The sequence below is a fragment of the Passer domesticus genome, chromosome 10 (genome assembly GCF_036417665.1).
Source record: "Passer domesticus isolate bPasDom1 chromosome 10, bPasDom1.hap1, whole genome shotgun sequence".
NCBI lineage: Eukaryota > Metazoa > Chordata > Aves > Passeriformes > Passeridae > Passer > Passer domesticus.
In genome coordinates this window covers 38,494,702-38,517,450 of record NC_087483.1, presented here as the reverse complement: position 1 = coordinate 38,517,450, position 22,749 = coordinate 38,494,702, and the positions used below count along the sequence as shown (strand labels likewise).

At 36.2% G+C, this 22,749-nt stretch overlaps 1 protein-coding gene across 5 annotated transcripts in view; it reads left to right on the top strand.

The window, feature by feature from the left end:
- The window catches only part of LRP1B (LDL receptor related protein 1B), a 622,229-nt gene that overhangs the window by 503,432 nt on the left and 96,048 nt on the right, over positions 1-22,749 (top strand). For all 5 annotated transcript variants that reach the window (XM_064435270.1, XM_064435269.1, XM_064435266.1 and 2 more), the window contains exons 46-58: positions 838-966; positions 2,256-2,375; positions 3,898-4,011; positions 4,201-4,350; positions 6,845-6,967; positions 8,734-8,853; positions 10,817-10,945; positions 11,793-11,915; positions 12,751-12,891; positions 14,004-14,191; positions 15,642-15,825; positions 17,045-17,130; positions 20,594-20,716. In XM_064435270.1, coding sequence (XP_064291340.1) covers positions 838-966; positions 2,256-2,375; positions 3,898-4,011; positions 4,201-4,350; positions 6,845-6,967; positions 8,734-8,853; positions 10,817-10,945; positions 11,793-11,915; positions 12,751-12,891; positions 14,004-14,191; positions 15,642-15,825; positions 17,045-17,130; positions 20,594-20,716 — 1,730 coding nt within the window. The remainder of the gene's footprint in view (positions 1-837; positions 967-2,255; positions 2,376-3,897; positions 4,012-4,200; positions 4,351-6,844; positions 6,968-8,733; positions 8,854-10,816; positions 10,946-11,792; positions 11,916-12,750; positions 12,892-14,003; positions 14,192-15,641; positions 15,826-17,044; positions 17,131-20,593; positions 20,717-22,749) is intronic.

Below are 22,749 nucleotides of genomic sequence, written 5' to 3'. Positions count from 1 at the left end.
TAAAGGACTAAATAAATCATTTTCAAGACCAGATATCACCTTGTTCAGAATCTGTTTTCAACACTTTTTCTTCATGTTTCAATCAAATCAAGAAATGTTTTCAATTTATGTTGGCTTGGCTATTGCATATAACATTGGTTCTTCCTGAATTTTTGCTCTAGTGATTATAATGAAAACAAGAAAGAAGCATAACAATTGGATATAATTTCTCCATTGTTCTTCTTCTTGAGTTGTCCTAAATGCTCCTCATTTCTCTTCACTTTGATATTTTGGTTAGAACCGTGCTCACAAAGCAGATGTATGACTTATCCTGAAGTTCATGTCCAAACTCTTGTATCCAGTTTGTGAAATGTTTTTGTTTCTTAAGTAAAAGAGGAAAAATTTTAAATGTTCACCTGGGCCTTTCTAAAATAACAGATAAAACATCCACTAGATGAGAAGGGGAGGGTTTTTGTGGATAAAAGAAAAAAATAAAATGGAAGCAGCAGGTTTTCTGCCTTGGGGTTTACGCTGTATCATTCAAGCTGGGCATTGGGAAGGCATAGGTGAGTAGAAGGAAGCTGAGCACAGTAGTTCCCAAGTTCTTACCTTATCAGAATGAGTGCTTGTGGATTGTTTCACTGCATGTTCCTTCATGGGTATTTGTCAATGTATTTTCTTTTACAGGTTCTCTTTGTAGAAGGTTTTAAATTCTGATGCCATGGTGTGCTTTACTGTTTTGTACTCAGGTTTTCAAAATTTGTGTAGGTCAAAATTGAAATGCAGCCGGCATGTTTTCTTATTTTCACTACTTGTAAAAGCTTTTAAAAATTACGTGTTAATATGGTTTATTTTTAGGTAAAAATTCTACTTGCAACATCTATTCAGAGTTTGAATGTGGGAATGGTGAATGCATTGATTATCAGCTGACTTGTGATGGCACTGCTCACTGTAAGGACAAGTCTGATGAGAAACTTTTCTACTGTGGTAGGTATTTCCATATCTTTCACCTTCCTGTTGTCATTTTGGTGTTAAACACGCTTAGTTTTCTTCCTCTTATTCACACCAACTGCTCGGCCAAGCTGCCCAGGAAGAAAATGCCAACACACATTAAGAAAACCTTGACATGACACAGAAAAGATTACCTGAAAATATTTTTTTTCTTCCAAACTTCATGTATTAAATAACATATTTAATAAAAAGCATCTAAAATGTTCTCATGTTCCTGTCTCTAGAGCAAAAATAAGGAAAAACATGGCTAACTGCTTTTTTTAAAGATGGAAGATACCTTATTGTACAGTACTGTAAAATATACGAATTCTAGCTATTAAATTTATAAATAGATTTATAAATACAGGATTTGTTGCTCAGAGCAGCTGTGGCTGCCCCATCCCTGGAAGTGTTCAAGGCCAGGTTGGACAGAGCTTGGAGAAGTTCCTGCCCTGTCCCTGCCCATTATTCTGTGATTCTGAGAACCAACAATTTGTCTTTGCATGGATTTGCCACATAATTTTATGAAGAACATTCTATTAATTTGCAGTGTGACTGTGAACACTTTACCTCATTTAAATCAATTCTACCAAATATTTTGCTACACACTTTCATGCGCTGGGTCATATACAGGGTCTTACTTTCTGGATCTGATAAAGAACAAAGTGCTGGACTCATTATTTTGAATAACTAATGCAGGGAACATTATTATTGTAACTTCTGCAATAATTAGGGCTTTAGTAAATCAGTCCTGAATTTTCAAACATATAATTATATGTAAAATTCATGCATTCTTCAATAGTGTTCTTGAGCAAAATGCTGTTGGTATTGGTGCTCAGAAATCCAGAAACCTCTCTGCCAATATTTGTTGTTATTTTATTCTCCATTTATTCCTGTTTTGGTTTAGGCCAAATTTGGTATGCTTCATTCTGAGTGCTGCTACATGCAAACATTCTCCCCAAACAAGTATGTCAAAACAAATGCATTTAAAATACATGGGCATTTTGTACCAAGGTAATGAAAGCTGGGAATCAGGCCACGCTTTTTCTTTTTTTTTTTTTTTGTCATTCTTTCTCATCATGCTTTCATTTATTGCTCTTTATCCCTATATAAGTCCAAGTTATGCTGCATAATAGATGAACTATTTCTGAAGTTTGGTTTTTTTCCCCTGTAGCTTGGAATGCATCACCAATTAAAACATTGCTGTGGAATGTTTGTTTGGATTGAGGGTAAGGCTGTTTTCATGAGGTGTCAATCCAATCATGAGCTGCTATTTAACTTTCCAGAAAACAGAGGCTGTCGGAAGGGCTTCAAGCCGTGCTCCAATCGCCGCTGTGTTCCCAGCGACAAAGTCTGTGATGGTGCCAATGACTGTGGTGACAACTCTGATGAATTCGACTGCAAAGGTAAATGGCATCTTATTTTCAAGGTGATTTCGGAATATTGCTTTGTAAATACTCATTATGCAAATAGGGGTAGCTGGAAAATAACGTGTGATTTAATCAAATGGTGGGATTGATGCAAAGGCTGATTTTGGTTTGCACCTACGGTCTTCTAGAAGGAGAGTGGTTTTGACTATAAAATATACATGTGCATTGTACATATAATATTTTATGTTTTATATGTATAAAATATAAAATACGGGTTCTGTATCTTCTGTGAAATAATGAGAGTCACTTTACTGCAGACAGATTGAAAGATGTGATTTCTTCTCTGGATGTGCTTCTTCTCTGAAACAGGAAATGCTCTATTTCTCTGCTTCCCAAATGCATGACAGTGTCCATGTCCTTTGCAATTCTTGCTAGAATTGTTTTCCTCTTCATATCACAATTGTTTTTTGATTTATATCTTTTAATATGAATATTTATATCTGTGCAATGGATATATGCATATATATCCAATGCATGTAGATCAGCAAGCAGACCACACAAATCCTTAGTTACAATTCAGAAAGGTTGGCAGGGATATTATTCCACGTGATTTATAACTAAAAGCTAAATAGCTGTAGTAATAAGCATTTTCTGAAGGCACCAAATTATTTTTAATAATTTATCTAGATGTAAGTAGAGCGAAAAACATATAGGCAAGAACCCCAAGCTGGTTTTACAAGAAATAAATCTGAGATTCATGGGTGATCCTGAAAATGCTTCTTCCTCCCTCAAATGATGATGTGGTGGTTTCAGTTCGAAATCAGGTGGAAACACCAATTTCTTGTAGTGGTTTTGGTTCACCAATCTGAGATTTTGTCAATTTTGAGATTTCCTGGCCAACACATCAATGAGTGTGGTGGATTCAGTGCTGGCCAATCACCATTGCACTCACTTCCTGCTGTGAGCTAGGATTAGGAGAAAGGCAAAGCAGGCTCGAAACTTTAAAAGGGTATAAAGAAAAGTTTATTAGCAGTAACTAGAAGAAAGAGTAATAAGAATCAGAACAAAACCTTCAGAGCACTTCTTCCCCCACAAGCTTTTCTTTCCCACTGACAATGTAAAGAAACAAAACCTACAATTTCAGTAAGTTTACCATTTCTAGAAAAGTCTTTCTTCAGTTTTCTTAGGGAGAGAAGTCCCTCTTGTTAATGTTGTGGAGACTTCTCCACAAGAAATAAACAGTTCTCTCATGGCTCACAATTTTTTTCATGAATAGCAGCCGCCCGGGGAAATCTGCAATCATGCAGAGCCAGGACAATTGATTATCTCAAAATGAATTGAATTACCTAGAGACAGTTTTAGGCTAAAAAATAAATTAAAAAATTAGCAACTTTTAAGGTATAATAAACTCCAAATCATATGTCTGCTGGAAGGAACAGTGTGTTCTGAATGCCTCATTCTGAAAGGCAGAAGGCTTAAGCATCATCATGTGTCTGATGTGCATCTGAAGAGTGTGTTTAGCACACAAATTTACATCCTTTATAACCATATGTTGCAGACTCGGCGTGCGCCCCGACAGAATTCCGCTGTGCAGATGGGCTTTGCGTGGGGAAATCAGCGCGGTGCAACCAGATCATTGACTGTGCAGATGCCTCGGATGAAAAGAACTGCAGTGAGTTTGTGTTCCTGCTCCCTCCCAGCAGCTGCTCCCTGATTATTCCTTGTTATGGAGTGGTTCGTTCCTGGGTGTTGCTGTTTGGGATTCCAACACCTGCGCGGGCTCCTTCAGCCTCACATGAAAATTAAACGTTGAGGCTCTCAGGCTGCGTTAGGTGTGTGGTAATCTTCTGTCTCTTTCCAGATAATACAAACTGTGCCTACTTCTATAAACTTGGGATAAAGTCTTCAGGATTTATCAGCTGCAATTCCACTTCTCTCTGTATACTGCCAGAATGGATTTGTGATGGCTCTAATGACTGCGGAGATTATACAGATGAATTAAAATGCCCAGGTAACTGTAAAAAGAAATTTTAAAAAAACCAAATGCAAAACATTAATTTACCTTTTAAACAAATTTTAAAAAGTCCTATTTGGGGAGGCAGAATGTTTCTCATTGTGCTGCAAAATGTTTATTTGGTCAATACTGATTTATTTAACATAGAGATTATTACAATGTTGAATGCAGTATATTCACCTTTATTTTGTGTTTCCTGGGATTATGCAAATTATTACAAATGAATACTGACTTTTTTTCTGAAGCAGACGGTAATGTCTAGCTTTCCATTTCCTCCAGGTTAGGCCTGCCATTTATCATTTTTATTTAAGTAAAACACAAGTCATTAAAATGTCAAGCTCATCAAGCATCAGCATAATCACTCAGAAACTTTTATTAGCTGCTGCTTTAGTGGGTGGTATTTCTTTTCTTGCTGACTTGTTTTACTTTCTCTTTTATTTGGTGGAGTCCTTGGAATAGGCTGCCAGGGTAGAATCCAGGGTTATTGCTTTTATGATAGCAGCCAGGAGAAAGGGATCATGACAACTTTAGCCCCAGACACAGGACTGAAGTTCTATTTAATGTTAACCATTGAATTATTCATAATATTCAATTCTTATCTAATGAAGGAGGGCATTTATGTGTTTGCTCCATTTTTATCTAGAACTCCTCATCTGAGTTTGAGAATATTAAATACAAAACAAAAACATTTTTTATTTCTATTTGTTTTTATAATTGATTCATTGTAGCTTGAAATTGACCTCCTGTTGACCAGTAACTCCCTTTCCTCTAGGAACTAGTGTTAAATAAAAATAAATATTTACTAGATAATAAATTTTATTCATTTGTAAAATTAAAACTTCTAATTTTTTCTTGTTCAATGCCATCAAATTTTTGCATAGTAGTGGACAAAATCTGATTCTTTCTATTTAATATTCTCTTTATCTGTGTGATAATCCTGTTGTGTCACCAGAAGGTTCTATTAGAATTCTCATACACATTGTGCCAAATTTATTGACAAAAATATTACCAGGATCCAGAGGAACCTGGGACCTCAGCAGAACTGTCAGCCAACCTGTCTTTAAGAACTTCCATTAGTCCTTTAAAATAGATGCATATTAAGTTAGAGTTTTCATTCTAATCTCTATGTTCTCTAGATTCTCTTAATTATGAAGAATTTATTGTATATAACACTTCATTAAGGTCAAAATAGTTTAATTTGCTGTATCTTTAGACAAAGAAAGGGGTTTTTTCCATACCAACGAAAATGTTGAGAGCAGTGTTCTACAGCTTCGGTAAACTAATGTTGCATAAGTACACTAATGTGCATTTTATTCCATTGTCCATTTATTTGTATTCTCTCTGAATTCCAAATGTGTGCCAAAATGTTCCATCATTTTAATGTGTGACTAATTGCCTGGATCATTCCTCCCTTTACTTGGAAGCAATACCATTCCCACTCAGCCTACACGTGATTTCCTTTGCCATTTCATTCAAAACTGACCAGCTCTGGCACATTAAGTTTTTGAGTGTTGTTTCTGTTATGAATATTGCAATTCCCATTAGCAGTTTGGTTCAGTATCATTGTTCTTACAGAACATTACAGCAAAATACCCATGGAGGTTACCTTTGCTTAGGGAATCCTTAATATCTACCAAGTCATCACAGATGTTCCACTTCTTTCTTTGGTATTTTTTTTTTCATTCATACAGCTGTAGAAGCCACAGATATTTACTTTACCTTTCCTTTTAAAAGAGAGGAGGCTGAAAACAAATCCAGTACACTGAAGGAATAATGAAAACCATGGCAGAGAGTTTTAGTGGTCTCCAGTGCTAGGCATTCCATCCTGGGTTTTCCCAGGACCTTGCTTATGATTTTGAAAACAAGCTGTTATTAGACTAATATTTCTGCGTGCATCATGAAACTCTACATGTGGCATGTTTTCTTTCCCACACCTGTTTTCTTAATCATTCATAAAAGTAAAATTTTAAATTACTTTCTGACTCAACAAAATTAAAAAGACAAGGGAGAACTTTTTAATTTCTGACTAAGTCTAAACCTCTGGCTCCAACATCACTGGTTTATCTCCTGTTAGTCAGTGCATGCATGAGATTTGTGGCTTCTCCCAGTGACAAAAATACTGCCACAATTAGATTATCTTGTAAATGACAGCAGAAAGTTCAGAAGGGCAATTTCTTCAGCTGGTGTAAAACAACAAGCAATGCTGACCTGCCTGACCTCAAAACCTGTAAACTGAACTACTTTCCTCTCTAGGCCTTTTGATTGAGTTTGAAGCTGTGCTCTGATTCTTCTCTGAAAAAATAAAAAAATATTATTTCAACTCCCTAAACTACTTAGCAATCACTTTATTTTTTTTTAAACACAATTTTTTTTTCCATTTTTAGACATAAACACTTTGTCCATCAGTATTCAGAAATTTAGCAGAAATGTATTAGGCTCCTAATCATACTAGTAGAGACCATTTTACATTACATTCTTTATTTTATCACAGTTCAAAACAAACCCACATGTGAAGAAAATTATTTTGGTTGTCCTAGTGGAAGATGTATTCTGACCACCTGGCTTTGTGATGGGCAGAAAGACTGTGAGGACGGAGTAGATGAATTGCACTGTGGTGAGCATTTTGTCTTATTTGTATTTCTCTAGTCACCAATGCACTTTGGAAACAAAGAAGTATGCATTTATATCTCAGAGATTCTATGAAAAAGTCTTTAATGCTGTGTTTTCAGATTCCACTCTAATACTTCATGCTGCCAAAACCTTCAATTCTATTTCATGCCAGAATGAAAGCCCTTTAATTTATTTATTTCTCTCTTAAAGATATATTTTTATACAGGGTTTTCTATTAATTGAATATTTAACAATTCCACTAATTCTTCATAACTCCTGATTAGAAGAGTTTTACACATAGAATGAATTTGAATCAGGGTCTGGGGCCCAGCAGGAAATACCCAAATGTCAAAGTAGGCATTGCTTTGCATCAGAGGCCATACAGTTATAATTGTTTAAAGTAATGACAAAAGTGATGTAAATAAAATACAGCATGAACTGTGAACTGGGTTAAGGGACTGTTCTGTCTCAGATAATTTCATATTCTTAAATTTTATGTAATTGAGATACAAAGCAGGTTGGTTTTACTCCTAGTGAGAGCTGGTCTTTTCAGTTTGTATGGATTACCTGAATGGATTATTTTTGTCATGGAATTGTACCAGAGAGCAGTGTGAAATTTTTCTATTCCCAATTTAAATAAGAGCTGAAATTCGGGGCTTTTTTCAGTTTTTTGTGGTTTTTTTTTCATTTACTTCTTACCATGCGTGAACATTTTATTACTTATTTTATTACTCTCTTCATGCCCCAGTTCCCACTGACAGGCTTCCATATTTGATTTGCAGTTTACATTGTATATTTTATCTCATAACTTTGAAATTAGGAAGTGCTATGCACTGTGACAATCAGAGTCTTTTTTGTTGGCCACATTTTCAAGCATAACTTGTTGTTTACATTTCCAGGTGTTATACTCTTGTGTACAATACTGCAAACTGAATTAGCTGATTTTTATGGGCAAAATGGAAGGGGGTTAAGTCAATGCTTGTTTCCCATTTTGAGATACCTGTTACAGTGTTCTCCTTTAAATTCAGATTTTATTACTTAAAATAACATTATTTATTTATTATTACTTAAAAACATTATTTGTAGTGTTAATATTAAAATTTATTGTCATCAAAATCAGTTGCAACAAAATAAACTTTATTCTTAAAGAAAGAAGCCTGGGAAAAATGCAAGATCTGAATTTTTCAGAAAAGAATAGCATTGATTTAGGACAGTTCTGCAGTCTGATTTTGAAATGTAGAAGCTAAGCTCTTATTTTCAGTGCATAGAAAAGTGTAAATAAGATAACGCAAACACACAGAAATATTTGTTGTGAGAAAAAATGACCCAACATCTTTTAAAGATGGAGTTAACTTCTGAAATACTAGGAGGAAGGCTGGGCTGGAAAATTTGATCTGTGCCCTCTCTGTCCTACTACCCAAAAAAAGCAGTTCACCATAGTTGTAGCACCTGTTAAATATGCAAACCAGGCTTCAGGTTTTTAAATTGTTTATCCTCATCCCACTTACAAAATATTTGAAAATATCAGAATGCCTTTTGGAACATTTCACTGTTTAGTTTTAAAAATGTGTTGGTGAATGCAAACTCATGGACAAACTGATAATATGCTGAATAATAAGATTGGGATTGTATAGAGTTGGAACATTTTAATACATGGAAATTGGGAGGAGAGAAAGGAGTAGTGCAAAAAAGCCTAAACTGTCCTTGAAACGGCAGGGAATGCAGTGACGTTGTGAACCTAACAAATGCAGGGCCTGGTGTCATCCCCAGATTCGTCCTGCTCCTGGAATCAGTTTGCTTGCTCTGCAAACAAGTGCATCTCCAAGCAGTGGACCTGCGATGGCGAGGACGACTGCGGAGATGGGTTAGATGAGAGCGATGCCATCTGCGGTGAGTTGGATCTTTTCAGATCTGGGTTGGGTCAGGTCGTGCTGAGCGAGGGGAGCTGTTCCAAGGAGAGGCTGGGAGGGGAACAAGGACAGAATCTCCAAAGGGTGTGAGGGATCCAGCAGAGAGGTTCATTTTTATGGGAACTGTATGATTTGTGTAATTCTACTGATGCCTAAAGAGGCTGACCTGGAACAGTGGCTAGACAGAGTTAAAGGAATAAAGTAGGTATTTATTAAAAGGCCTTCAAAGGATACACCTTGGGCAGTACGAGAGTCTGGCCATGGCTCTGCCCAAGATGGACCCAAAATAGTCACACAAATGGACAATCAGTCAGGAGTTTCCACACTTTTATACATTTTGGTCCATTTACATATTGGGGTCAATTGTCCAATCACAGCTTCAAGTTATGAAGTCCCATCCACCCAGATTGCTCTCCTCAGTTCGCTGGTGCTTACATTTTTTGGGCCAGAAGCTGCAATGGTGTCCTTGGTTCTCAGGCTGGAACAGGATTGTTTTGTCTGACTAAGCTGTGAGGAGAACTTACTAACACTTTATATGAAGTTCTGAGTCACACACTGAGGCAGCACAAAATCTGAAAAATAAGCTAAAACTTAAGGCATCATTATCAGTAAAGTTATGAATGACAAACTGAGTAAAAGGACAGCCAGCCTATTCTCCAGTTCCTACCCTTGATGCAAAACCCCTGTTTGAGTTTTAGAATGCCAGGTGCTCAAAGACCCTACTGTTATTGTACTTTTGTGTTAGGTTTGGGGTTTTTCTAGCTCTTTCTTATTTTCCCTCGTAGATAAGTTAAAAATATTCCACTAAAATGGAGACAGTGCGTTTTCTACTAGTTTTAATTAGAATTCAATAAAATATTAAAATATTTTTAAAATTATTTTCTATCTTATGCAAAAGGGACAACTTTTGCTTTCTTACACTCATTTGCCATTTTTGATGTTTCTGGAATTAAACTTCATGTTAATCTTAGAAAAATCAGTATTTTTTTTTACTTCCAAATGGAGGAAGTATAACCCTAGGGTATAATATTTTCTAAAAAATGCCCAAAAACAATTAGTCAGATAAATAATATTTTGAGTTAGTTGGATCAGAGCTGTCAGATATTTTTTGCTCCTACTACTGTTGTACTTGGTACACATTGTTTTCTTCTCTGTGGGACTGATTAACAAAAGCTTGGAGTGCCTTTGGTTTCCTGGCATAGTTTCGTGATGCAGGGAATATGTGGTTTGCAAGATCAGTTCCTGTGTCCAGTCAGTCCACACGTGCAGCCAAAGTTACTGACCAAAACTGGTTTGAAAAATTGTTCTGCTGGATGGTTTCCATTAAGTGTGGGGAATTTAAGAGGCTGTATTAATGAAAAGAATGAAAGAAACAGCAGATGGTCAAAAGCTGGGGTTGTTTAGCCTGGAGAAAAGGAGACTCAGGGGCGACCCTTATCACTCTCTACAACTCCCTGAGAGTTGTTTTAGTGAGGTAGGGATGGTCTCTTTCTCCAGACAGCATTGACAGAAACAGAGCACACATCCTCAAGCTGCACCAAGGGAAATACAGGTTGGATATTAGGAAGAAGTTTTTTATGGAAAAAGGATAAAGTTCTGGAATGGCTGCTCAGGGAGGTGGTAGAGTCACCATTCCTGGATGTGTTTAGCAAAGCCTGGACGTGGCACTGGGTGCCAGGGTTTAGTTGAGGTGCTGGGGTTGGGTTGGACTGGATGATGAAGGTCTCATCCAACCCAGTGATTCTGTGAATTCTGTGAAAATTTGACTGTAAAATGATCCCAGCCAGTAGGTTTATCATGATGTGCAGAATGAAATAGTCACTGAGATTTTAAAATAAACCCCTTTAATCATTACCAGTCAGCATACCAACATGGGCTAGGGTATTCCAGCTGGGGATTTGGGATGGTTCAGTGCTGAGGGCTCCCCTGCCATGTGTCCCCAGGCTCAGTGACGTGTGCTGCAGACACCTTCAGCTGCCTGGGCTCCCACGCCTGCGTGCCCCAGCACTGGCTCTGCGACGGGGAGCGCGACTGTCCCGACGGAAGCGATGAGCTCTCCACAGCGGGCTGTGGTAGGTTTGCACGTCCAAAAAAATGTTATTCTCATGCTATTTCATGTTGTTTTCATGTCCACTTTGCTGCTGAAAGAGCAGCATGTGTGAGCACATGGGGAGGATCCTTCACAGCTTTACTCAGGCTGACACAGCGAGGCAGCCCAGCTGGAGATCAGGATGTGTGGCACGCCACAGGCATTTTGCAGTGTTCACTGGTGAAAATCAGCACTTCAGTGGCTCTGCAGTTTTATTGCCCTTCCTGAAGAAAATGCTGCTGCTGATGTTACGGAGGTTGTGCATCAAGAAGGGAGATGCAAGTTCTGTCTGCAGTTTTTTCTGGCTAATTGTTCAGATCCTGGCATCTCTTGCCTTATAAAATGTTACTTCCAGGAGACACATTTCCATGAACAGTGTCAAGAGTTCAGTAATAGTTTCCTCGGAGAGTTGTTTTATGAATATATAAAAATGGTACATAAGTATATTCTATATATTTTGAGTGTTTGTGGACTTCAAAAAGCATTTGTTCAGGAGCAGACCAATATAAGGACATCTCTTTTTCCCAAATATTATTTCTTCAGAGCCAGACCTTAGCTTAGTCATAGACAGCATCGACTTCTGAAGCTTTTCTTTCTTGCATTACAGAAGATTTTAGCTATCGTAACTTCTGTAGCATTCTTAGTGAAATGGAGCTTTTTCTGGTATTGACTTGCGTGGTGCTTTTTATCTGACTAAAAAGTTATGGTTATTTCCATTGAATTCCCTCAAATTCACTTCTCATTTCATCTTTGTGCAAGAAAAACGGCTGTTTATCTGATTGTTCTCAATTTCTTTCTTTTTTTTATTTTATGTGCTGTATTTTCCTTAGCTCCCAATAACACTTGTGATGAGAATGCTTTCATGTGCCATAACAAAGTCTGCATTCCCAAACAGTTTGTTTGTGACCATGATGATGACTGTGGAGATGGATCAGATGAATCCCTGGAATGTGGCAAGTATAACAAAAATAGAGTAAATAAAACAATTTCACACTGCTAACTGTAAGGCATTCTTCAGGGTCTGCTACTCTAAGGCATTATTGAAAAAGAAAGTTATTTTTCTTTTAATTGTTTTAATTCTCACTTTTAAATTATGCATTAATTAATACAGCTTAAATTAACTTGAATCTGGGGCTACAGTGACAAATTGTTTTCCATAGAGTCTTGCAGTTGATTGCTAATAGTCTTTAGAAGAATTTTAAAAGTATGTCCTAGAATTTATTGTTTAATAAATTTATATTTATTATATATATTTTGTCTTTGTCTCCATATATGGGGGTTTTTTCTATCAAGGAATCACACACATCTGTCATTATTATCACTGCATTTAAATTATATCAACTACAACCATATGTGAATGTTTAATTTTCGCCATTTGCATGAATTTAGGGTTCCTTATATGTTCTGAGTGTCTGTTCAAAGTATCTGGGCCATACTCAAAAACATTAATCTATGTAAATAATATTTATGGAAAATGCAGAGCAAATATCCCCTTCAAAATGACAAATTGGTGATTATCATGCCTGGTTTTATGCTGTTACAATCTATATTGGTTATTTACTCTTAAATTTGCTCCATAAATGAGAACCACAACAGCAAATATCTAGAAAATATCTGTATATTATTGATTTCCTTATTTTGATTTCTCTCTTTGCTGGTGTATGAGCATAACACTCTGCATCTCTAAATGAAGCAAAAAATAATTTTCTTTCTGTTGCTTCAAAAATGTAGAATTTTATGTTGAAACTATGAGAGCAAGCATGAGGTGAGTGGTTGCTGGTTTTGTAGGGTATCGTCGCTGTCGACCTGGTGAGTTTACCTGTGCTGATGGGCGCTGCCTGCTGAATTCCCAGTGGCAATGTGATGGGGACTTTGACTGCCCAGACCACTCTGATGAAGCCCCTATCAACACCAAGTGCAAAAGTTCAGGTTTGTAATTTTTTGAAGAGCACGTGTGATCTTTCTTTTTTGAGAGCGATGGTTTAGAGTCCTAAGTCAGCAAAAACCTCGTGCCTTAAATTTTCAGTGCTTTCCTGGTTATTTTGCTCATGTCTTGCAAGGAGAAATTGTTCTGAGCATCCAAAACTTCAATTCACAAAGTCCAAGCCACCAGTTCCTATGGCATAAAATAGCAGACACTTCCTTAATGCATAACTCCTGTTGATGCTAAAATAAGATTATATTCATATTGTAATTTCCAAAGTTTCTAGCTTTCTCTTATAATGGTTATTGTGTTCAAGATATTCATCACACAGGAGTTCATATAAAAGGGGATATAAATAATATATCCCACTATAAATAATAAACAGTACTTTAATTTTTTTTAGTAAATTATTGACCCAGTGCTATTGGTTTTATTGATATTTTCTTCTTACATTAATAATTTTTATGAGGTCTGATTGGTTTTTGAGAGGGAAATTAGTCCTGGTCTGCATTTGTTGTTCTAGTCTGTGGCTTTTTGAAAGACCGATTCTTCTGTCTTCATTGCTCTGTAGCCTGGTTCTTTATTCCAGTTTTGATGGAAAACACTCATCTGCTGTGCAGTGAGGCAGCACACCTACCTTATATTTATTTAAATGTTCCAATTGTTATTTGAAGGATCTGAATGTAGCTGAAATGATGTATTGAAGTTTTGCCAAACAAGGAAGAACATATGACATAAGGTCATTAGACAAGGAATGCATTGGAATTCAGCCAGTTGTGTTCCTAAACACCTCAGCACACACAGAAGGGAGAACCCATAAGTTTTTTTTAACTTTTGGAAATTAAAAGTGTATTTTGTGCAGAGATTATGTAGAGGGTTCTCCATTATATGAAAAAAAAATATGTAGGAGGGAGTAATAAGTTGATGTCTTCACCCATTTTTCCAAGAGAGAAGTAACCTTCAAAGACATTGAAAAGTGAGACATTATTATAAAGCTATCAATAAAGAATTGTTATACAATTTTTCCTTTTGTACCCACACAGCAGCTGATCCATGAGAAAACTAATCCCAAATACTGAGATGACACCAAGTTGTGTGTTCTTTTTTTGTTTTCCAGAGCAGTCATGTAACAGCTCTTTTTTTATGTGCAAAAATGGCAAATGCATTCCTCAAAGCGAAGTTTGTGATAACAAAGAAGATTGCAGTGATGGGTCTGATGAGAAAAGCTGCCACATTAATGAGTGCCTCAGTAAGAAAGTCAGTGGCTGTTCCCAAGATTGTCAGGACCTTCCTGTTGGATACAAGGTGAAAAATTGCAAAATGTGGTTTAATATAATGCAAGTTTTTAGCTCTCAAGTGTTTAACTACTGCATGATTATAATAAAGCCCCACTGTGTGCTACCTCTTTGTAGTGAAGTAGCTTGCGTACCAAAATAAGAACATTCAAATTTTCATTTCCTCTAAGCAAACAATTGCCAATTGTATTTAAAAAATGGTACAGTACGTATTTTAAACCTATGGAAAAGTGCTTTAAATGCAACAAATCATACTGGTGTATACAGAACACTGAAAATCAATGAGTTTACAACATACAGGAATGAACAGCAGAAATAGTGGTTTTCTCCATTGTTTTGTTTTGTTGGTTTTTTTTCCCCCAAGACAGAGACTCTTACAGAAATATTTAAACAAAGTAATATCACTTTAGTAGCAGAATAAAATTCTTCATTGTCTACATGTGAGGATGTTTTTTTGACTCTGCTCTTTGGCCTTGACAAGTAGACAGGAACAGCCTGCAGTAGCCTGTAAATAGCAGCTAAAAATAGAAATACTTTTTTCAGGGTTTTAACTCTGAAGTAACCTTAACTGCCCTCCCAAAGTTCCATCTTTTCAGCTGAACATTGGCCCACTGAGAACTAAATAAAATCTGTGCAGCATAGCTTAGATCCCAGGTACTCAACCCTCTGGAAATGTGAGGGTTGAGACAGAGACTCAGGAGCTGTTGGGTTCAACAAAAACCTTGTTGAAGAGGTGGAGAAAGCACGTCCTGGCTCTCTGCAGAGAGAAATAGGGAATACAGGAGGGAACATGACAGGAAGTCTTCTGTAGATAAAATTTATGCCCCTTTTTCAAAACCCCTCTGCGCAGTTGTATTTTGCGCCTTTCACATTGCAAGTGATAAAGTTGCCAGAATCATCATCAGACCCAAATAAATGTCAGAGAAACAGAGACTATTCTGAGTTAGAAGGGATCTACAAGAATTGTCCATGTCCAGCTCCTAATCAGCCTCAAGAGTTCTCATTCACATTCCTGTGTTGGTTACACAGATTGCTCAATGATATCAATGATTCCAGGGAAAATAATTAAAACTGTCTGTCTTTACCAAAAAACACATGTATAATTGAAACTTAAGATCTCCAAAGGGTCCATCCATCATTATTTTCAAGAAAAAATCCTTTCTATATTTTTGAAAAGCTGTGCTTTACTTTTTCTTCAGTTAAAGTAGAAAGAATAATTACTCGTTCTACAGGGTTTTGTTTGGGTTTTTATGGAGGAAATAATGCTTAGGATCACATCAGCAATATTTGAGAAGAAAAGTAGGCATGCCTCCTGTAAACCATACAAGCAGCAAAATAATTAGGATGTTACTTGAAAAAATGGGATGCATAAAAAGTTTATGATGCTAACATATTCAGAAGCAAGTACACACAGGTGATAAACAGAATTAAAAATGAATGTGTTTGGTTTTCTTTCTCAGTGCAAATGCTGGCCTGGATTTCTCCTGAAGGATGATGGCAAAACGTGTGTAGATATTGATGAATGTTCATCTGGATTTCCCTGTAGCCAGCAATGCATCAATACCTACGGAACCTACAAATGCTTGTGTGCAGAAGGGTATGAAACACAGCCTGATAACCCAAATGGCTGCAAATCCCTTTCAGGTATTACTATTTAATGCTTTTATTATCCACAGCTGTATCCAAATAATTTGTGGGGAAAAAACTTAGCCCCGAGGTCTGTGATACCTTTATATGCAAGATAAAAGCAGAGTTTCTTTGAATCTGATACTTTTTTAATATAAATAGGAATGTGACTGTGTCTGAATGCAATAATAAGTTATATTTTTAGGCTGTGTTTTCCTCAGCTCACTTGTAGCAAGTAGATACAGTGGTTTTCGAAAGTGTGAATAATTAACTTTATTAGAAAAAGTATTAGAAAAGTTAAAATACATCGCTTAGTTCTGCTTCTGAGTCAGATGATAATAGCATGGTTATGATAAGATTTCATCACCTTTAGAATATTAGAATGTACATCAAACTTCCTCATCTGAAAAGGAGGAGGAGGAGGAAAAAAAATAGGAAATGCAACTCTGTTATAACATGCAAATGTGTTCGGTACAGGAGCAGAGTAGGCTGGGCAGCACATTACATTCTAGAGTGCAAGAGCAAAGATAAGCCTTTAATACATTTTTAGTTATCTCTGGTAATCTTTTTTTTTCTTTTTTTTTTTTTTTAGTCAAGGTGTCTCTCAATAGAGCTAAAATAAAGACAGCCTTAAAAAAATATTTTTAGAATTATGTATGTTAGTGTCAGAGATGTTTCAGTGGTGTCGTGAATGAGTATCTGAAAGTAAATATTTTTTATAAACTAGAAAGCCAGGGTTACACAAAGTCAAATTGGCTTCAGTTCACACTTAAAAAAATCAAGTTTTTTATGAGTAGGTTCCTTTCTCACTGTACCATTAAGACTAATGAAATCTCAAAAAGCAATGGTCAAAACATGCTTGGTTTGCAACCATAATTAGTAGTCAATGTTAAATTGAAAGGAAATGTTGAAATTAAAACATATGGAATGAAATATATCTCCCATTTAATCAGTGACATTAAACTAAGATAAAATACAGTGTGGTTCCCATATTACAAAGGCAAAAGAATTAAATTGCATTGAAAGATATACTAATTGATTGCTTTGTTCATTTTTATACTGCATCATTGATCTTTCTTGGAGCATTTGAATGTTTTAAATATTTCTTTCATCCATAACATTGATCAGAGCATGTAACATTTATTTTTCAAGCCATCTGTATTTCAGCATTGTATTCCTGATTTTCCATAAATTAACGTAAAAGCTAGTCTAATATATTCTTTCTCCCGGGGTTTAGATGAGGAACCTTTCTTAATTCTGGCTGATCATCATGAAATAAGAAAAATTAGCACTGATGGATCCAACTACACTTTGTTGAAACAGGTATAACCATAGTACCATGCTCTAAGTTTAACTCAATACTTTTATTTTTTTCTAAAGTTTGCAAATGACAGAATCATCATCTTATAATTGGCATTGTGTGCACCACAGAACAACTGCAGTACCTTCAGAGTAATTACAATACTTTTAATTGACTATTTTGTCTGGATTTGACATGATTAGAGCTCAGGCAGTTGTTTTGTCAGTCATTCTGATGTACTAAAAAATTATGTTATTTGTGATCCTCTTCCATCACAATGTGTTTTGTGCAATTTGTCTATTTCAGCTAAAAAAACCAAACCAAACAAACAAACAAAAAATCCCCACCTATTTGGCCATGTATAATTTGGGCCACTTACTGTCATAATCTAAATCTATTTTCAGACAGGCAATCCCAATACTTATGGTATTACAAAATGTGAACTCTTATATTTGTGTAAATCTAATTTTGAAAGTAATTACTCTAAAATGTTATAAGAGAGAAAAGAAAAAATGAAAAGCTGCAAAAATAGAAAGTCACCCAGTAAATACAGAGCTGCCATTTGTAGCAGTCTGCTGTCCTTCTATGCTTCACCCAAGTGTAGTTATTTACCACAGATTAGATTTCCAAAATATGTTTTAATAAAAATATTGATTTCCTTGAATACTAATAGATCAATTGCAGTAAAACTAGGAGATTATTTACTCCCCATCAATATCATTGGGCTTTTTGTAACTTTGTAATTATGAAATTAGCCAGCTTGAATAAAAAGTTGCCTTTATTTAAGTTTAGACATTGTGAAAGTCTGTCTGTTCTCCTGAAGTCCTTCTGATTCCCTCTCATTTGCATCTCACTGCCTCTCTCTTTTGCTGGTGTATCTGTTCATAGAAGCCTGTGAAAAGAGGGGAGCAACAGGAAATTTTCTTCGTGGTTGGTGCTGGCAGATGGTCCTGAATTCCATGGGCTCCTCTTCAGTGCATTAGGGAGCAGCTCCAGCCACTGAACAAAATATGTGTTTTCCATGTTCCATTCCTTCAGTGGGCTGATGAACACCTCTGCTCTTGAACCCACTGGTCTTTGCTCCTGCACAGGCAACATTTGATGTGAAAGCCAAAGAGGCAGCAGGACAGGGGGGTTGTGTCCCTCATAAGGACATCCTTGTGTCCTTGTCGTGCCATGATGGATTTGGCTCTTTCCTGCACATCTGGCAAACACCAGAGTGGCTCTGGCAGAGGAGCAAACCCACCCTTCTCTCTGTGTATTTGATCTGTGATTACCATTCTAATAGTTGTTCATATAAACTCAGAATAAAGGAACTGAAAGCAGGAGCTCCTTCAGTCTTCTCTATGTGCCAGCTTTTTCTTCTATTTTCTTTTTATTTTTCTTTTTTTTTTTTCAAATACACATAAACAATACAACTGTTTGAATTGTGTCTCATGTATCGTCTTTGCTTTCCATTTCCTTCATTCCTAGTCATCATAATCCTCAGGGTTTCAATAGGCAGAGTAGATAATCTTTGTCCTCATTATTTGTGATTTTTATCTCCATGTTTTTAAGTGGGGCACCAAGGGAACACAAATCACAGCCAAGGATATATTGTGTGCTGTGTGTAACAGAAACAAACCCACAGGTTTAAGATGAGAGACGAAGGCAGCTGATGCCATTTGAAATCTTCCCTATCCCTTCTAAAAAGCAGATTACTTGTGAAATGACAAAGAATTATGCTAGGATGGCTTAAGTGAGATATGTATATGACAAAGAGGAAATTATGTCTGGACAGAAAACTCTGTTACAGTTGTACAGAATTTTTTATCTGCAGTTGATGTTCTGATAAAAATTGAAATTAAGCTGACCCAAAATAAAACTTGAAACCAAAGTGCAGGCAGCCAATTATCTGTATTGGTCTTGGTCCTTAGGAAACTTTTACAGTGTTGTGGAATATGTAGAGATAAAGCCATATTTTTTACCAATTGCTGTCTTTGATTTATAGAATGTTATAAAATAGTATTAAATAATATTTTGTGTTCGTTGACCTGTTGTCTCCTTGGTTAAGAATTTGGGGTGGTGTTTTCTCTGTAGATTCAATTACACTAACAGGAGGAAAAGAGACAGGAGAAGTGTTTTGCAGCCCAGTTACAAGTGAGAGCTGCAGCTGGTTTTGTGAAAAGTGTCTGCATGTATATGATATTTTTGAAAAATGAGAATGGTCTTCCTACACTGAATTGTTTCAGGCTTTTTATAATGATGATTTGTGCAGCCTAACTCCTCTTTTCCTGTACATTTTGATCAAAAAGTAGATTTACAGTAATTACACAGCAGTAGGTGGCGGATAAGCCGTGTATCAGTTTCTGTATGGTTAAATATTGTTGTCCTTAGTTGTTTATTTTGGAGCTGGCTGGTCCTGCATACCCTTCCCAGCAATGAATTACACTAAACAGGGAGGCTGCTGATCTACCTGGGAGCAGGATGCCATTGGGCTGATAAGAGAATTGATTAATTGACCTTGAATTTATAGAGGGAATACAGACCACATCCGTTCCTTTCAGCACTGCTGCTCCGTATTTCATTGATAACAACAACCTGGCATATTAAGGATAATTGTGATTTCACTACATATCAGAACATTCAGCAGGTTATGGGGCAGATAAGGAAATAAGAGGCATCATCTGAATGCAACCCTCTTCTTCCTTATCTGCCATTTGGGATGAAAAGCCATTATTGTATGACTGCTCCTCCCAGGGTGTTGGAGTACCTCAGATATAATCACCACTCTCTCAAAATGTGTTGGCTTTGTAATTGGAGCCATAGGAGATTCCCAGGTTCCTGCTGGATCTCCAATTTTCATGCTTTTTGTATCTACCACTGTGTCTGCGTGTATCCACACACACACATATATAAATACATGTATATATATAGAGAGAGAATGTGTGCCTATAATACTATAGGTATATAGTATAGTATGTGTATAATACACCTAAGAAGGCAAAACCTCCTCATTGGGGAATTAACATTAATGTATTTTTGCACCACCACCATCTTGAATTCCTGATTAATTTATATTATTAAGGAAATTTTTTTGTTATTTAAATGTCATAAAGATTATATTATTTCTGATCCTCCCATCTAGTTTGCTAAAGAAAGGCTAAAGGTAGTAATCAGCAGTGAAACTGAGCAAAAAATAGAAGTATTTACTGCTAAATTTCATTTAAATCAGAGTATAGAAAAACACAGGAGCCTCACTTAGTTTCATGTATCATCTGCATTTTTTGAAGTGACACAGTTAATTTGTCACCATATTTATTTCTGTTACAGTCTTTGTCTGACTCTGTTTACAAGTAATGTATGGAAATGAGAGGGAAGTGCTTCAGAAATATGCAGACAGTAAAATAAAGCATTAGGAATATTAACTATGTTTTGCATTCTGAATGCTATCCAGCAGTTTGTGTTCAAACGTTTGAATAAATGGACCTTTTTTCCTGTTTTTAGGGGCTGAACAATGTGATTGCAATAGACTTTGACTACAGAGAAGAGTTCATTTATTGGATTGATTCCAGCAGACCAAATGGCAGTCGCATAAACAGAATGTCTTTAAATGGAAGTGACATCAAGGTAATTGAGGATTAATAATGTCACTACTAGAATTAAATTTTTTGAGTGCTTTGGGAAATGCTCCTTCATACATTTAACCCAGATTGTGAGGCTTTGGTGTATGAATACCAACACAGCATGAGCTAGCAAGTCCTAGTAAAATTTAATTGCATTTGTATCTTATTTGAAGTAAAGATAGGGACAAGGAGAACTGAGTATTTAGGAGCTAAATTCCTTATGACTTATCTGACAGTTTACTGAATTGGCAGTTCCATGTGGCTTTCAGGATGCCAAAGAAGAAAGTAGCTATAATTAGGTGTAAGCTGTGTAAATACACTGGTGTATTATTTCTTCCTATATAAAATTTCCTGTGATCTTCAGTTTGTTTTTGTTTCACCTCCACTACACTGATAATTAAAATAACTCACTGTCTTTGCTGTGAAGGGTAAAAGTGCACTCCCATTTCTGCACAGCCTGTTCTGCCTCTGTAGTGGATTAAGTTCACAAATCCACTATAAAGCACATTTGTTGACTTGTGTGAACGTTTTCCCAGAACTGATGATAAGCAGTAAGGAATGCTTTGTTTATTCTATTATGTCTGACCTTCTGAAACACAGAGTTAAATGAGCAGCAACATAGCCTGTGAATATTGGTGTGCAAAGAGGGAACAAAAAACATGCAGAGAGAAAAGATTTGTGGTTTTCCTTCTCAGCTTGTGCATGGACTGACAACCTCAGAGCACATCAGCTTTGCTCCTTATGAGTCAGGGTTTGAAACTCACTGGCTCCAGGGAACCTTTGGAGCCAGTGAGTCTTTGCATCCTTCACACCAAAATAATTGTTCTTAAAAAGAAAAAAGAAGCTAGTGGATGAGCAGCTTCTGGCAATCTGATTGCATTGGGGCAAAAGTAAAGCCCAGCAAAAAATCAGAAGTTTTACCTGTGTGGGGAAAGAAATAGAGGACTAGCAAGTGTGGGGTTCAAAATCCATTAAATCCTTGAATCATATTTATTGTCTTTAAACAGTTTCCAAAGCATCCTCCTCAGCTTCTGTCCCTTCTGGATGATTCAGTATTATATAAGGGCTGGAGATTATTCAGACTCTTTATTTCTAATTTTCGCTATTTCAAGAACAAAGAATTTTTTCCAGTTAAAAACATTCCAATAACCAGGTAGAAGACTATAAAAAATTGATTTCTACTGATTTACTAATTTCATTTTTTAAGAAAAGGATCAGAAAGTTGAAAAATCACTAGAAGAAAATTAGGATGAGGACATGGAGGATATTTCATTTTTCCATCAATTTGCAATTTGTACAAGTGTAATGTTGATGAAAATTTTGTTCATAAAGGATGCCATATTGAAAGCAATAATCAGAAAAATAAGTCCATTTAATTTTTATACAAAAACCTGGGGTTTTTTCTGTGAAAAACTTGGCCCAGATTTGGCCTCTGAAAGAAAAAAAAAAAAAAAAAAAAGGTGAAAAAATCAATAAGAATTATATACTGCAGCTAATCAGTAGTCTGTCTGTAACCTGAATGGTCTGTCAGTAACATTTTAGGCAGTGCCAAATTTTTGTTGCTCTTTGATTTTCTTATTAGGTTGCTATAGGAAATACTTAATAACTGACGTTATTAAAAATTAGTTCAAATGAAATTATTATGATTATTTATTTAATTATTTAAATGCTTGTGTTATTTATTCATTATCTAGCAAACCTGTTTGAATCTTCTAATGGGGTTGTTTTCTCATGAGAGTGTTTTTGTGTTTTTTCCCCTGATGAACCTCTCATTTTAATATTTTCCCCCTTGTTGTGTAATTCTTTGCTATAAATAGGTCTGCTCTCAGTGTAAGTGATGCTATTTGATGTATTGCCTCGGGTTCCCCTTGCAGGAGATGGTGTTTCTTCAGCACACCAGCTCTGGGGAGCCTGATGGCATCTCATTTTTCTTCTGGCTCTGCTCATGGAGGAGATACTTAGAGAATTGAAATGACAGCTTTTTCACATGGCTGTGGTCAGCTGTTAGCAGTGTTTTATGGAGAGTTCAGATTCAAA